Source organism: Pseudorca crassidens, chromosome 1, assembly GCF_039906515.1.
Source record: "Pseudorca crassidens isolate mPseCra1 chromosome 1, mPseCra1.hap1, whole genome shotgun sequence".
Lineage (NCBI taxonomy): Eukaryota > Metazoa > Chordata > Mammalia > Artiodactyla > Delphinidae > Pseudorca > Pseudorca crassidens.
The window spans coordinates 74,835,123-74,850,765 of NC_090296.1; the positions used below are offsets into that span (position 1 = coordinate 74,835,123).

The 15,643-nt window shown below is 49.1% G+C and overlaps 1 protein-coding gene across 1 annotated transcript in view; it reads left to right on the forward strand.

The window, feature by feature from the left end:
* Positions 1 to 15,420, forward strand: part of SLC7A8 (solute carrier family 7 member 8) — a 56,694-nt gene extending 41,274 nt beyond the window's left edge. The window contains exons 4-11 of the mRNA XM_067740191.1: positions 2,455 to 2,580; positions 4,080 to 4,233; positions 4,851 to 4,974; positions 7,340 to 7,443; positions 11,003 to 11,099; positions 12,806 to 12,955; positions 14,459 to 14,636; positions 15,130 to 15,420. Coding sequence (XP_067596292.1) covers positions 2,455 to 2,580; positions 4,080 to 4,233; positions 4,851 to 4,974; positions 7,340 to 7,443; positions 11,003 to 11,099; positions 12,806 to 12,955; positions 14,459 to 14,636; positions 15,130 to 15,275 — 1,079 coding nt within the window. The 3' untranslated portion in view covers positions 15,276 to 15,420. The remainder of the gene's footprint in view (positions 1 to 2,454; positions 2,581 to 4,079; positions 4,234 to 4,850; positions 4,975 to 7,339; positions 7,444 to 11,002; positions 11,100 to 12,805; positions 12,956 to 14,458; positions 14,637 to 15,129) is intronic.
* The last annotated feature ends 223 nt before the right edge of the window (positions 15,421 to 15,643 follow it).

Here is a 15,643-nt window from a genome sequence, read left to right on the forward strand (position 1 = left end):
AAAAGCTCCTCCACTAGGAGTCAAGAGTTCCTACCCTTGAAGTTATGCTTCCTGCTGCTCTTTTGACTCTGTGAAACCAACTGAGGAGTTTCCTGGGGAGCTGGGGAGATTGGTATGCGTCTTAGAATGTGTAGACTGAGATGAGATTGGAGGACTGATGAATTGTGGCATTTTCTTTTTCAAGTATTAAGTATTTGTTGAGCACCTACTATTTGCAGGCACTACCGTGATATGCCCTGGGGTTAAAAATATGAAAAAGTCACAGTGCCACCCTCCTAGTCTACAAGGAGACAGAGAAAAAGAAACAGATAATTGTAATACAAAGAAATAAGTGCCAACCTTATTAACAAGGTGGTCTGGGAGTAGAAAGGAGGGGCGAACTTTGTTCCTTGCCTACAAAATGTGGCTGATACATCTTACCTGGCAGGCACCTTGTCAGGAATAAATAAAATAATAAAGACTCACGGATCAGGTGACATTTGAGCTGGATCTGGAAAGCTGAGGAGCTTGCCAGGTAGAAACAGCTCAGGGAGGAAGGTTACAGATGGATAATAATGTCAGGTCCTTACCCTGCAGAAATGTTCTCAGAATCAAGTAAGGTTGGAAAGTACTTGAAAAGAAAAAGCACAGTTTCAGGATAAGGTAATGATATAACTTGATCAGCTGTTCCAGTGAAATCAGAGGCCTGATTAGAGGCTCGAGAAGAGAGAGAGTCTCGTGCGTTTACACGTATGGCTTGTACCCTTGGAGGACTAGGGGGCGTCCTGGTCACTGTTTCAGGGGAAAGGGAAGCAAGAGGATTTTAATTTTTTTCCCACATTCTCAAGTACTTCATAACCACCAGGAAGTTGGGTTCCCACAGCCCCCGGTCTCCCATAAGTTGCTTAAGGAGTGTGGCAGTACAACTGTCCTACAGCTCAGCCTCTGAGCTCTCCGCCAGCCCTTGGAGGTTCCATGTTGTTGGCGTCTCCGTGGGAGCCCTGTGACTCCAAGCCCTCCATGCCACCAAAGAAGATATAGGGATGGTGGCAAATAAGCCCATGAAAACATGCTCAACAGCATTAGTCTCTAGGGAAATGCAAACCAAAACCTCAGTGAAATACCACTACACATCCTTTAGAATGGTCAAGCTTTTTTTTTTGTTTAATATTCCATTTTATGTATGTATCACATCTTTTATTTATTTATTTTATTTTGTCTGTACTGGGTCTTAGTTGCGGCATGTGGGCTTCTTAGTTGCAGCATGCATGCGGGATCTAGTTCCCCGACCAGGGGTTGAACCTGGGTCCCCTGCATTGGGAGCGTGGAGTCTTACCTACTGGACCACCAAGCAAGTCCCTAGAATGCTCAGACTTTTGAAGCTGATAATACCAAATGCTGGCAAGGATGCAGAGCAACAGGACTGTGCGTTGCTGGTGGGAATGCAAAATGACATAACCACTTTGGAAAACAGTCTGGCAATTTCCTATAAAGTCAAACACGTTCACCATATGACCTAGGATCCCATTCCTGGGTATTTACTCAAAAGAAGTGAAAACTCCCCTCAAAGACCTCTATGATCCACTCAAAGACTTCTATGCAAGTGTTTATAGCAGCTTTATTTATAATAGCTCCAAACTGGGAGCCACCCAAATGTCTATCAGCCGGTGAATAGAAAACTAATAATACGTTCATACAATGGAGTACTACTTGACAAGAAAAAGGAACTATTAATATACATAGCAACATGAATGGATCTCAGAAGTCCCATGTTAAGTGAAATAAGCCAGACACAAAAGGCTACATACTGTGTGATTCCATTTACGTGACATTCTGGAAAAGGGACAGAAAGCAAATTGGTGGTTTCCAGAGGTAAGGGAAAGGGACTGACTTCAAAGGAGTACAATATACAAGAGAACTTTCTGGGGTGTTGGAAATGTTCTATATAGAGAGTGTGGTAGTGATTAAACAATACATTTGTCAAATCTCATCAAACTATACACTTAGAAAAATGAATTTTACTAAATGTACATTATAACGTGATAAACCTAAGTAACAAAGGATTCCCCTAAACCTAAAATCAGGTTCAGGAAGATGACATCCAGGACCCTAGCAGCTGCTCAGGGCTCCTCTTGAACATACAGTATCTTGAAAACAGAGCCCACACTCATGCCCTGATGAGAGTCTTGATTTTTCCCCAAAGCCAGTGCCTGCACTTCCATGCTCACTTCTGGCTTCCAGCCCTGGGCAAGGCATGTTCTGACGAAGCTCTAATTTGTGGCACGTAATCCCCATTTGTAACCCAACCTACTATCCTGGCCAAAGTTTCTGGACACTGGGGCTGAGCTTGCGGCATTTTTGGCTTACCCGTTACAGCCTTATCATCAGGAGCAAGGAGCGTTTCTACTTCTGTGCAGAGGGGTCATGTAGCCTCCTTATGGCCCTGAGGGTATGTTTGGGGGTCTGTCATTTCAGTGCTCCTCACATGGGTCAACTGCGCCAGTGTGCGGTGGGCTACCCGAGTTCAAGACGTTTTCACAGCTGGGAAGCTCCTGGCCCTGGGCCTGATCATCGTCATGGGAGTTGTACAGATCTGCAAAGGTGGGTGTCATCAGAACTTGCCACCCCTTGTGTGTACACACACCTCACACTGTCTTTGGATGTGTACACACCCTGCGATGTCTCAGTTCTCTCCTTGAATGACTTTTCTTCTTCGCTTGCTTGACAAAGGGGATGAGAAACCATTTTCTCCACGGTGGCCTGACTGGGTGGCCTGGCCGGGAGCTGGGCACGCCCCCTGGTGTGCAGAGCTCAGTCCTCCCATGCTGATCTCATGGCTCCAGCACAGGTAGATAAAGATTCCAGATTTCTGGAATACTATCGCCCTTTTGTCCCAGCTCCAGGGAAGCTCTTTGTATCTTATATTTTATCTTGTCCATATCTTAAAATGGGAGACAGAGGAGCTTTTTATACGTTTCAAAATTACTCATAATCTCTACAGGAGAGAGCGCTAACATTCCTGGGGCCCCTGCCAACATTCCCCATTGGATTTGGCCCTTTCCAAGCCCGAGCCTGTATTTGGTTTCCATGGGACCTGTGGCAGCACTAGACTCTGCCCAGTGTCACTGGCTCCTGGAGAAAGTCAGATGACAAACAGGGAGAACTCCCACCCACCCACAGGCTCTGGAGGCGGTGTGGGGGTGCCTGGATTTTGACTCCAGGAAACGTAATTAAGCTTCTGCTGTATAACGTGCCTAATTATTTTCATCCGTTGGATTAAATTCATTAGCAGGTTGTATTGTTTTCGGGAACTTAGACTCAAAGAAATCACTGGGTTGTCTTTTCGAAGATAAAAGACGGCCCAGTCTTTATTGGGACCTCCTAATCTGGTCCCAGTGCTTTCTCCTGATCACTCTCATCTCGTTATTTCCTGTCCAAATCCTTGATTATGGATGAAGATGTAAAGTGCGGTCAGCTGCTCAGTATCTTACTACAACTTTAATCAGCAGCCTTTCTTGAGGACCCACTGTGTGCAGGATATGGTGCTGAGGGCTGGGAAGGCCATTGAAAAGCTCCTCGCTGAAGAATCCCTGTCTTCAGGAGATCTGTTCCATGAAAGGGGAGACCAAACACACACCTTAGGAAGAGACAGGAGGATATTGACAAAGAAAGCCGAACAGGCTTGAGCTAATAATAGCATCATGGAAGCTTATGTTTGAGTGTTTGTTGTTCTTGGTGCTTTCTCCATGAAAATGTACCAACTTAGATATGAGGGAAGGTGATCAGGAGATTGCCAGTGACTCCCATCCTGCATCTCCGAATCCTGGCAAGCCAGTTCCAATTTACCCTGCCCTGCCCAGTAACCTCCCCTGGCCTTTCTTTCCAAGGAACTCTGCCTTTTAAAAAAGGAACATTCAGAACTGTGCTTTGAACCTGAGCCGCCATTTGGACTCATCATTACCATGTCCTGGGGGGTCCTAGACCTCTACTTCTCTGCTCCTTTCGGCCCCGCTTCTCCAATATGTGGCCTTCACTGGAGACCGGGGGCTGCCGAGTTCTGACGTGTCTCTCTGAGCAGCCTCCTGTCCCTGTGCCCACAGGACAGTACTTCTGGCTGGAGCCAAAGAACGCATTTGAGAATTTCCAAGAACCTGACATCGGCCTCATCGCGCTGGCTTTCCTTCAGGGCTCCTTTGCCTATGGGGGCTGGAACTTTCTAAATTACGTGACGGAGGAGCTTGTCGATCCCTACAAGTGAGTTGCAGTAGCCCAGCTCTCCCTCTCCCCCTTCAAACTCCATGACACCTGCCACTGGAAAGAGGGAGCCACACAGGTCCAGTGCCTACTTCCCTCAGTCCCCTTCTGACCATGACCTGGTCTATCCTGAAGAGCCAGTTCATTTCCCAGGAACTTAGACCATTTGTCACCCACCCTACCAGGAGAAAAATGATCCAGTGACTATGCCAGAGCAGGTGAAAAGCTGAAAAAAATGGTGCTGAGATAACACCACTGCCTTAGAGAATGAAATGTGCCCTGAGAGGATTCCAGGCCTCTTACTCATCTGTCTCATGACAGGCAGGTCTTTGTATCTTGAGGTGTGTGTTCGGGGAGAGGGGGGAATGCAGGGTGGAGATTCTGGTCAGGAAGAAGTCAACAGGTATGGAGCATATTCCCAACCTAAGCTGTTTCATTTCCTTTCAATTATCCTGCCCATATGGAGACAAAATCCACCCCCCAGGGAGAGGGAGCATCGCAGAAGGCTGCAAGGACAACTTCGTGCAGAAAGACAGAAGGCACTCCCTGGACCCCATGACGAGGCAGGTGGTCCCAGGTGCCAGGCCTTCCCCCTCTCACCTCCTCTCCCTCTACAGGAATCTTCCCAGAGCCATCTTCATCTCCATCCCACTGGTCACATTTGTGTATGTCTTTGCCAATGTCGCTTATGTCACTGCAATGTCCCCCCAGGAGCTGCTGGCATCAAACGCAGTCGCTGTGGTAAGAAATCAAACTCGGGGAGGGATAAATTAGGAGTATGGGATTAACAGATATGCACTACTATATATAAAGTAGATAAACAATAAGGACCTACTGTATAGCACAGGGAACTATACTTAATATCTTTTAATAACCTATAATGGAAAAGAATCAGATAGAAGATATTTATATCTTTATATAGAGAGATTATATATAAATATATATATAGCTGAATCACTTTGCTGTACATCTGAAACACTGTAAATCAACTATACTTCAATTTTAAAAAAGGAAAGAAAGAAATCAAACTCCCATGCCCTCAAACCGGGAATGATGATATAGACTTGCGGGCTTAGCCCCCCTCACTTTCCCCTGATCCATGGCTTTGTGGGACTGGAAGTCTTCTCAGGTCCTCAGGGCAGAAGCCACGTCTTCAGGTGCCCAGGAGCAATAGGATGGCCAGGTTGTGATGGGCAGCTACAGCTGCAGAACTGAGTCATTGTCACAGACTGTATGGCCTACAAAACAGAAATATTTACTATCTGACTCTACAAAACTCCTGATCTAGGGCACTTTAAACTTTTATTTATTTATTTATTTATTTATTTATTTATTTATTTAGGCTGCGTTGGGTCTTTGCTGCTGTGCATGGGCTTCCTCTAGTTGCGGCGAGCAGGGGCTACTCCTCGTTGTGGTGCGCGGGCTTCTCATTGCGGTGGCTTCTCTTGTTGCGGAGCACAGGCTCTACGCATGTGGGCTTCAGTAGTTGCGGCACATGGGCTCAGTAGTCGTGGCTCGCGGACTTAGTTGCTCCACGGCATGTGGGATCTTCCCAGACCAGAGCTCGAACCCATGTCCCCTGCATTGGCAGGTGGATTCTGAACCACTTGCCACAGGGAAGTCCTTAGGGCACTTTAAACTTTAAATATGATGATTGTATAAAGGAGATGCGCTCCTCCTTAGCAAGACATAATCTTGCACAAGACTCGCAGTTTCTCTCTGCCTCCGTATCCTCACCTGGACAACTTGACTCCTTCCCTCATTAGGGAAAAGCATATGCAGTTTGTGCTCTTTGGGGAAAGAGATCTTACAGGTCCAAGGCATTGGGGTCCTTGATATCTGGGAAAGACCTGGGAGCCATGCAGTTCCCTCATGTGGCTTCACCTGGGCCACAGCCCCACCCTGCCACTGTCATCATGTGTCTCATCTCTGAAGACCATAAAAAAAGAGGCCCTCCACTGTCCCGTGGCAGCCTGTTCACATGACCACTAACCCTCCCCAGCAGGACAGCGCTTCTAAACAACCCCATCCTCATAATGTGCTATAAATTATATATAAATACAAATGTGCTATAAATCAAGTATGTACTTGGCTCAGAGAATGTTGAAAAAGCTGATTCCCCAACATTTTATATCCTTTCTTTTTTAAAAAATAAATAAATAAATTTATTTATTTATTTTTGGCTGCGTTGGGTCTTTGTTGCTGCATGCAGGCTTTTCTCTAGTTGCGGCGAGCGGGGGCTACTCCTCACTGTGGTGCGCGGGCTTCTCTTGTTGCGGAGCATGGCCTCTAGGCGCACGGGCTTCAGTAGTTGTGGCTCGTGGGTTCTAGAGCGCAAGCTCAGTATTTGTGGCGCACGGGCTTAGTTGCTCCGCGGCACGTGGGATCTTCCTGGACCAGGGATCGGACCTGTGTCCCCTGCATTGGCAGGCGGATTCCTAATCACTGCGCCACGAGGGAAGTCCCTATATCCTTTCAATACATGAAGACTAGTCTATAGCTTCACCACCTTTTATTTCTTGGCCTACGTAGTGGTTTTTTCTTATCACTTCCCCCACACACAATATCTTCTGTTTCTATGAATTAGGATTTATCTCTGTTTTACAGATGGGAAAACTGAGGCTCAAAGATTAAGAACTTTGCTCAGGGTCTCACAGCTCCTAAATGTTGGGCTAAGATTTGAAACCCAGCCTGCCCAAGTCGCTCTAGTATAATGTACGCGAGGCCTGGACTCACACAGCTGGTTTCTGGTCCTGGCCCTCCACTTCCTGGGTGTGTGATCTTAGGCAAACTGTTTAATTGCTTTGTGCCTCAATTTCATTATCCATAAAACAAGGATAGCAAATGTTAGTTGTTTATTGTATTATCACCACCATACACAGTCTCGTTCATTAGTTAGTCAGTCCCAAACATTACTGAATCCCCACGGTATAGTCATCACCAAGGGAAGTAGGGGTGCAGGAGGGGCTGGGGCAGGGAAGCTGTGGTCCCTCCTCTCAAGGACTTCAGCAGGGGTGGGTTTGGGAGGGAACATTCCCAGCAGTGACACGCAGGTGGGAGGCTGTGACCTCTCCTTTTATGCTCACCCCCTTGTTTTCTCTCCCAGACTTTTGGAGAGAAGCTCCTAGGGGTCATGGCCTGGATCATGCCCATTTCCGTCGCCCTGTCCACATTTGGAGGAGTCAATGGGTCCCTCTTCACCTCCTCCCGGTGAGTGCCGTCCAGGCCCTTCCTGGGCCAGAGGCCACTCTGCTGTGCATATTGCTCTGTGTATATGTGGGGGGGCTTGTCTCCGTCAGCGGGGTTCTGTATGGGCATCTGGGTGGTGACCTTGCAGGGGGTGATTGCTCACACGAGGGCGTGTGCGTGTGTCTGTGTGGACACGGAGGAGCCTGTGCTGCTCGTGTGGTGACGCACGACGTGTGTGGCTTTAGCTGCGGTGGCAAGAAGCGCCATCCCACCTCATGTCCAGAGGAGCAGAGGGCTGAGGAGTCCCCAGGCTGTGTGCTTGGCAACAGAACAGTGCCTTGCCTGCAGCCTCAGAGCCCCTTTCCCACTCGCCTGGAAGCAGGCTGTGCTGGCTGGAAAGGAACCCCACTCTGAAAGGGACCAGGGAGGGACCCATGCCTGGGGCCTCTGGCTGGCCTCATGAAAGTTCTGGGCCCAGATTACAGATCGAATGGGCTCATCTCTGAGTTCCCTGTGGGTGCAGGCTCCTCCCTGTTAAACTGACAGGTGGCTGTAGGAGGCCCTTGTGTGGCCACCCATGAGACCGGGTAGGGGTGTGAAATGAGATGGGTGGGGAAGAACGGAAGGAAAGCATTTGTCCAAAGCCACGTCCCCTACCCCAAACACTCTGGAAAGCCCGAAGCATGAATGGGCCCAGGAGTCCCCAGCCCCCGCCTGCACACATCCGGACGTCTGCCCCCTTCTTAATGTCCCTTTTTGCTGTCTCCAGATGGGCGGTTGAGGCTGGCAGATGCTGGATGATTTCCATTGATGTGGTCCAAAGGGTCCTCCCGGGGTTCTTAGAAAGCCCCCTCCTCCAAGGGCACAGTCCTACTCAAAAGATACAGCAAAAGCAGTGAGCCCCCGAATTCAGCTGCTTCCAAAGCCAACGTCACATTGGGGAGGAGTTCCTGTGAAATGACAAGGGAGTGTCATGTTTTCAGGACCCAGGGCAAGAAAGAGGGAGTGTGGGCATCCCCCGTACCCCAGGACCCTCCGACACTCACCCACGGCAACCTCGTGTGCGTGTTACACAGGAGCAGTGACCACCTGGAGGCCCCAGCCGAGGGCAAGCGGTGGAAGAGCAGTGACCCATGAGGCTCTCTGGGATCTATTGAAGGAGAGTGACTGGCTCCAGTCGCTTTAGAGTGGGGTTTGTCCCTCGGGTAGGCCGAGCAGCGGTCTGCGTGCATGTGGTCCAGCTATGTGTGCATGCGGGAGGCGGCGGCCCGGTGCGCTCGGCCTCGGATTCAGAGGCACAGCTCACCCGGCAGGCCTCCTCAACTCATCTTTCCAGTTCCTTCCATCCTTCTTTCTTCCTCCCTCCCTCCCTCCCTCCTTTTCTTCCTTGCTCCATCCCTCCCTCTTCCCCTCCTCTCTTCCTCCCTTTCTCCCTTCCTGCCTTCCTGCCTCCTTCCCTCCTTCTCTCTCTTACTCTTCTGTTTGGGGGTATGGAGAGGATGATCCTTCCTGAGGAGTAGGAGCGTGTGTGCGTGTGTGTCACGCTTAATGTCATGTCTCCTCTGTGGTCGGCTAGCTGGGCAAGGATTGTCTCTTGTGAACTTGACTTGCCAATGCTGTTGGACCTGCCAGCTCCACTTGGTCCTGGCTGCATGTGGAGGAGGGATGTGAACTTGGGACCCTGGTTATGTGCATGGTGAGGCCCACAGAGCACCTGGGGCTCCACTGGGTGCATGAGGCTGCACTGCAGAGGGGCGATGTCATGTGGCTGCATGAAACTAGTGACACAGGACGAGGTAGTTGATGATGGCAACTGGTGGTGTACATACGGGTACTTGGGACCATAATCGACTCCCATGCTTCTGAGGAGCCGCTCCACTCTCCCCCATACACAAATCACAAAGTGGCAGTTCTCTTCAGACCCCCCAGTGTGCTGATTCTGTTCCTTTCTGTCCCCATCACACCATCCCCTTCCTCTCAATGCTTAGGTGCTCCTTTCCCTACAAAGCCCTAGAAAAAAGGAAAAGTGGCCTAATTTCCAATGAAAAGTGGCCTAATTTCCTAATAACAGCTTACAGTATTCTCTCTTTTTCTTAGGAGAGGAAAGAAGAAGAAGGCTGCTCTTTATGTTAAAATTTCTCTTTTTAAAAAGAATTTGTAAACATCAATATCCTGGTCGTGATATAGTAGTATAGTTTTGCAATATGTTACCAATGGGAGAACTGGGTGAAGGATACACAGGGTCGCTCTGCATTATTTCTTACCACTGCATGTGAAGCTATGATTATCTCAAAATAAAATTTTAATTTTTTTAACTTAAAAAATAATTTTGGGGGAATTCCCTGGCAGTCCAGTGGTTAGGACTCCGTGCTTTCACTGCTGAGGGCCCGGGTTCGATCCCTGGTTGGGGAACTAAGATCCTACAAGCCGCCACGCGGTGCAGCCAAAAAACAAAGAAACAAACAAAAAAAGTTTATTCTAATTATAAGTTTCCTGTCTATTTAAAAAAAATTTTAATTTATAAAATCTAAGAAAGAAAATTTAATTTACTCATAATTCTACCACCCAGAGGTAATTGGTTGATATTTTAATGTTTTTACATGCCTGTAAATAATATCTTAGTTAATAGGAATCATACTGCATGGAATCGTACAGTTTTCTATCTTGCTTTTTTCATTTAATGTTATATTGTGAGCATATTCTCACACAATCAGTTTTTTTTCAAAAGCATTAGGTATGCATAATATTCCATTTTATAGATATACCATAGTTTATGTGATCATCTACTTTATGGCATTTAGGGTATTTCCAATCTTTTTTATCATCACAATATCTTTGTATGTACACCTTTCACTAACTCTATTCATTTCTTCAGGATTTTGGGGGAGAATAGAATAAGTAGCTTAAGGATATAAATGTTCAGGTATAATTTACATACAATACAATACACAGATCGTAAGTGTTCAGGTTGATGAGTTTTGAGGATTGTAGACAACCATGTAACTACCACTCAAAACAAGATATAGAACATTTCCACATATCCCCCAAGTTCTCACGTGTCCCTTCCTGGTCTACCACCCATTCCCCACCCCACAAAGGCAGCTACTTCCTGAGTAGGATAGGCATGTTTTTAAGGCTTTTCATGTACAGTTTGGTCCCCATGTCTCAAAGAACCTATATCCCTTGAGGAGGAAGGAGGCACATTTTTAAAGGGATTAAAGCTTTAGGCAAAGGAGAGAGGCTACTCCTACAGCACTCCAGGTTTTGTGAGAGACCCACAGAGTGACAGCACAGTCATCAGTAACCCCAAGCCACCCAGACCACACTCAGGGTCTCCACACTCCAGAATCCATCCACTTATATCCACTGACTGCCTCTGGTTTGCCTGCACCTGCCTTGTGAACGTGGGTCATTTGACTAGTGGGCTGGAAGGTGTGCACGAGAAGGCAGGTACCTGGCTGGAGGGGGGATGCTCCTGTGTGAGCAGAGGTGGGCATGGATGAGGGAGCCGGACTAGGGAGGAAGCATCCTGGGATGGTCCATGGGCCATCGCAGGCTGACCTGCTTTTCTCTCTGCCAGGCTGTTCTTTGCTGGAGCCAGGGAGGGCCACCTTCCCAGTGTGTTGGCCATGATCCACGTGAAGCGCTGCACCCCAATCCCAGCCTTGCTTTTCACAGTAAGGTTCCCTCCCTCTGCCAGCCCTACACACACCCTCCCTCTTTGTGCTGCTTTGAGCTGGGAGTTCACAGTTCCCACACACGCCCCTGTCACCCTTGTGCTCCTAGGTTTCTCTGGGCCTTAAATAATCTGGCAAATGGTATATACATGGGCCTGATTAACATCAAGAGATATAGCAAGGAGAGACCCTGGGTCCTGAAATACCTTAAGGTTCCCAGGCTGGCTCATTTCATTCTCCCGTACTTTTGGGTCAGACTGAAGTGGCTGCTTCAAGATTTTACAACCTCACAAAGAAACTTCTTTCTTGGCTCCCCCTGCACCTGTTACCCACAGGGTAGTAGCTTTGGGCCTCTGCTCCTGGCTGATCACTGCACACTCCCAGCCCTCCCCATCAACCTTCCTGCTCAAGGAGGCTCTGCCAGGCTCTTGGGAAACATCACTGAAACAAATTTGGTCTCAGGGTACACCAAATAAGAAAAATCATAAAGGAAGACTGGTAAACTGGTAAACCGAAAATGGAGAAAAGGAAACTAGGGATGGGAGGGGTAAATGGGAAATGGTGGTAAATGGAGGTGGAATTACCCCAGAGTAGAAGCATTTAGAGAGAGCAAACAGAAGGAGCAAAGACTTGTTCCTGATGAGTCTTTGGGGTTATTTTTTTTTCTTTCTGGATCCTGACTAAAATATCAAAAATGATTTTGGTTCACCAGAGAAGCAGTTAGACCAGGGTAGTAGAGCTCTCAGGAGTGAAGGGCATTCGCTGTACAACATGAGGGGGAATTTCAGAATGTTCAGATACAGGAAGAAGGTCATCCTGGTTGGTTAGTGGTGAAAGGCAACTGGAGAAGACTCAGTGCTCCCAGTGAGCCACAAACCTTTTTCAGTTTAAGCCAATGGTGCAGGCCTATGACTGCAAGGCAAGTACAGTAAGAATCTGGCTTTTTCATCTCTTAAAATCTTCCCGATTATTTCCACCATCAGATCTTACAGGAGAACCGAGCCTTCTGTTGGCCTGAAACAAATTAGCAGAGGGAAAGAACATGGTTCCGAGAGAGCCACTGAGATGATTTTGAAGTTAGAAAGTGAATTCTATCAAGAAAACGTCACAGGGACGTTATGAGGGTTACATGAGTTAATATTTGTAGAATGCTAAAGAAAGAACCTGACACTTAAGAAGTGCTATATAACTGTTTATGATTTTTTTTAAAAAAAAAGAAAAGGAAGGAAGAAAAATAAATTAGATGACTCAACCAGGAAAAGAGGATGAGGGCAAGAATAAAGCCTTAATCTGCAGTTAACAACCTTCCCTAAGGGATTAAAAAAAACAAAATTAGCTTGAGCTTCAACCAAGGAAGAAGTATAAATAAGACCAGGGTGGCATAGGGCCGGCTGCCACCAGTGTGGCCAGTCCAGTTGTTTACAGCCAGTATCTGTTCTGATTGGTTAGTGCCCATGCTGTACCTGCTGTATCTGTGGTTAAATGTTTTGATTATCACCCATGTGGTGAGAAAGAACTTCCTGGTGTTGAAAGTATTAGTAATGACCTGGGTTTCTAGGACAGGTTGCAAAGTCTCCATTTTGAGAGATCCGCTATAAAATGGCATCGTCTGCCTAGAGGCAGGGGAACAGCCCCGACCAGTAAACAGCTCCTCCAGTCTCCTAATGCCTTTCTGATCACCGATGAGCTTCTCCCACTCCCCCCAGTGCATCTCCACCCTGCTGATGCTTGTCACCAGCGACATGTACACACTCATCAACTATGTGGGCTTCATCAACTACTTCTTCTACGGCGTCACAATTGCTGGACAGATAGTTCTTCGGTGGAAGAAGCCAGACATCCCCCGCCCCATCAAGGTGCGAGAACCTCCCTTTGGGGCCCCTCCCCCTCCTCTACTGGTTCTAACTAAGCTCAGATTTTTACATCACCTTGTTCTCGCTGCTGACCGCAGCTCATCATCTCCATGAGTGTGGGAGACCCTCTGGGAAGCAAAGGCCATGTGTGAATGGGGCAGCCATTTCCATTCTCCACTGGGGACAGGACCAGAGCAAACTGCAGCTGGAGGAATAGGTTAGATGAAGTGATACTTCCATCCTGTCATTCCTTTGTTTCCTATGGCTCTAAGTCTTTAAAAAGTCTGATTTTCCCTCGACCTTCTAACCTGACCAGTCTCCTACTCGTCCCTCCAGGTAGCTGGGTTCACTCATGCAATCTCTCCGTCTCATCCCGGAATGAGTTTCCTTCTCCCAACTGCCTCTCCAGATTTTAACCATTTTCCACACTCAAGGACCTCTCTTCCTTGAAGCTTCCCAGTCCACTCCAGCCTTCCGTGATCCTCCCTTTTTAAACTACTATGGCCCTGCACGTAGTAGGGTGCCTGGTGAAACTCTCGTTTGTACCAGGAATAAATTTGTGATAGGAACAGATGGGAGTGCTCAGAACAACATATGCCAGAGTGCTATGGGTTCTCCTGCAAATTAGAAGACTAGGGTATATCCCTGAGCTATTTGAACAATCCTATTCTGGAAACACAGACTAGATGCTTCTAGAAGATTCTGCCAGCTGAGGAGTCGAGGGCTCTCGAAATCTCTCTGCCACTTTCCTACCATTCTTAGAAAGCCTGCTAGAGAGAAGAGGAAGTAGAATAACCCCATCTCCCTACCATACGCATACCCTCTAAGAGGAGAGGACAAGAGGAGAAAGGCAGATGAGTCTAGCATCTTGAAGACTCTACAGGGGCCTCCCACCTGTGGTCACAAGAGCGGATGGAGCCCACAGAGTTTGCTTCTTCCTGAAGTGAATAAGGCCCCGGGCTGCCTTATGCCACACTAGGTTTCCTGATTTCTCTCGTCTTGGCAGAAACTCCTTGAAACAAATTGGGACTGTCCCTGCTGAGAGGGAGGGACATTTGCCACATCCTGCCAGCCGGGGGAGGGGAGCCTGACTGACAGGTCCTCTCCTTCTTGCCCCTCACTCATTTCTCCTGCTCTCCTTCTCCCGAGGACCTCGGCAAACATATATCAATATACCAGCAAGCTCCTCCACCTACACGGGCTTCTCTGGCCGTTACAGGCGCACAGCTGGATGATGAGGCCTTGTTTGATCCCACCTTGGAGGACAACGAGAATTGTTGTCCTCTCCCTAGGCCCCCCCACCCCTCTAACTGTCCCACTGCCGACGTTCGCCAGCGTCTGCTGACACAGCACTTGCCCCATCAGGGCTCGGGGTGTGGGAGCCACAGAGCTGAGTGAAACCCAGCTTTGCCCTCCAAGCGCTTCCCTGTGGGTGAGGAAGGGGGAAGGTGCCCGGATGCCGGGGGCCGTAGCATCCGTGCAGGTAATGGTGCCTCTGATCCACAGGTCAGCCTGCTGTTCCCCGTCGTCTACTTGCTGTTCTGGGCCTTCCTGCTGGTCTTCAGCCTGTGGTCGGAGCCCGTGGTGTGTGGCACTGGCCTGGCCATCATGCTGACAGGGGTGCCTGTCTATTTCTTGGGTGTTTACTGGCAACACAAGCCCAGGTGTTTCAATAAGTTCATTGGTAAGTTGTTGAAGATTCTGAGTGGCTAGAGGGCCCCCTGGTCTGGAAGAGAGTGGTCAGCAGTCTGGCTGGGGAACCCCACCAGGATCGGGAGGCGGGGCCGTAGAGCACTGGAGAAAGGGTCGGGACGGGAGAGGGCAGGTGCCTCCCCAGAGACCTCTGAGGAGAGGAGAACAGCACAGACCTTAGGCCTGCCAGAGTGGCCATCCTATAGCAGCTGCCCTGGGCTGCGTGGAGACCAGGAGACACCCTAGAATTGGCGGGCGGTGGGCATGGAGCCTTGAGGAGTAGGAGCGGCCAGCAAAAAGGCTGTCCAGAGACAGAGGAGGTAGGTGAGGTGACCGTCTCCTGGAGAGGGAGTCCCCTCACGGCGCTGGCGGCTCAGCTGAGGCCAAATGCTGCGGCAGGAGAGCTGGGAAGGGCCCTGGTCTGGCTGGCCAGGTTGGTTGGACGCTCAGTGCTGATCTGCTTTCTGTGTGGCCTCCTCCTGCAGAGCTGCTGACCCTGGGGAGCCAGAAGATGTGTATGGTTGTGTACCCCAAGGTGGAGGAGGACTCAGGGACAGAGGAGCTACAGGAAGACATGCAGGAGCAGCGGCAGCCCACTGCCCCCAAGGACAAGGATGCAGAGGAGCCCTGAGGACCACCCTCCCCTCTCAGCCGCTTCCCTCCTCCTTCATCCCCCTCTCTGCCCTCCTGCCCTGCCTGGGTCCCCCAAACACACACACACCCCTCTGCCTCTGTCATTCCGGGGTCAGGACCTGGGTGTGGGTGGTGAGAAACTATAAACAAAGATACTGACATTTGTACCCAAAGATCCAGCCTCCTCTCACCCCCAAGGCCTGTGTCTAAAGCAGTGGAGCTTCCGGGGTGCCCTACACGGCCCTCCCTCCTGGGCCCACACCCTTAGTCACTTCCTCAGGAACCTGAGTTCAGGGCTGCCTTCCCTTCCCATTCCTGAGCCCGAGGGAGGCCTCAGCTCCAACAGAAGTGGCAGCAACAGTGAGT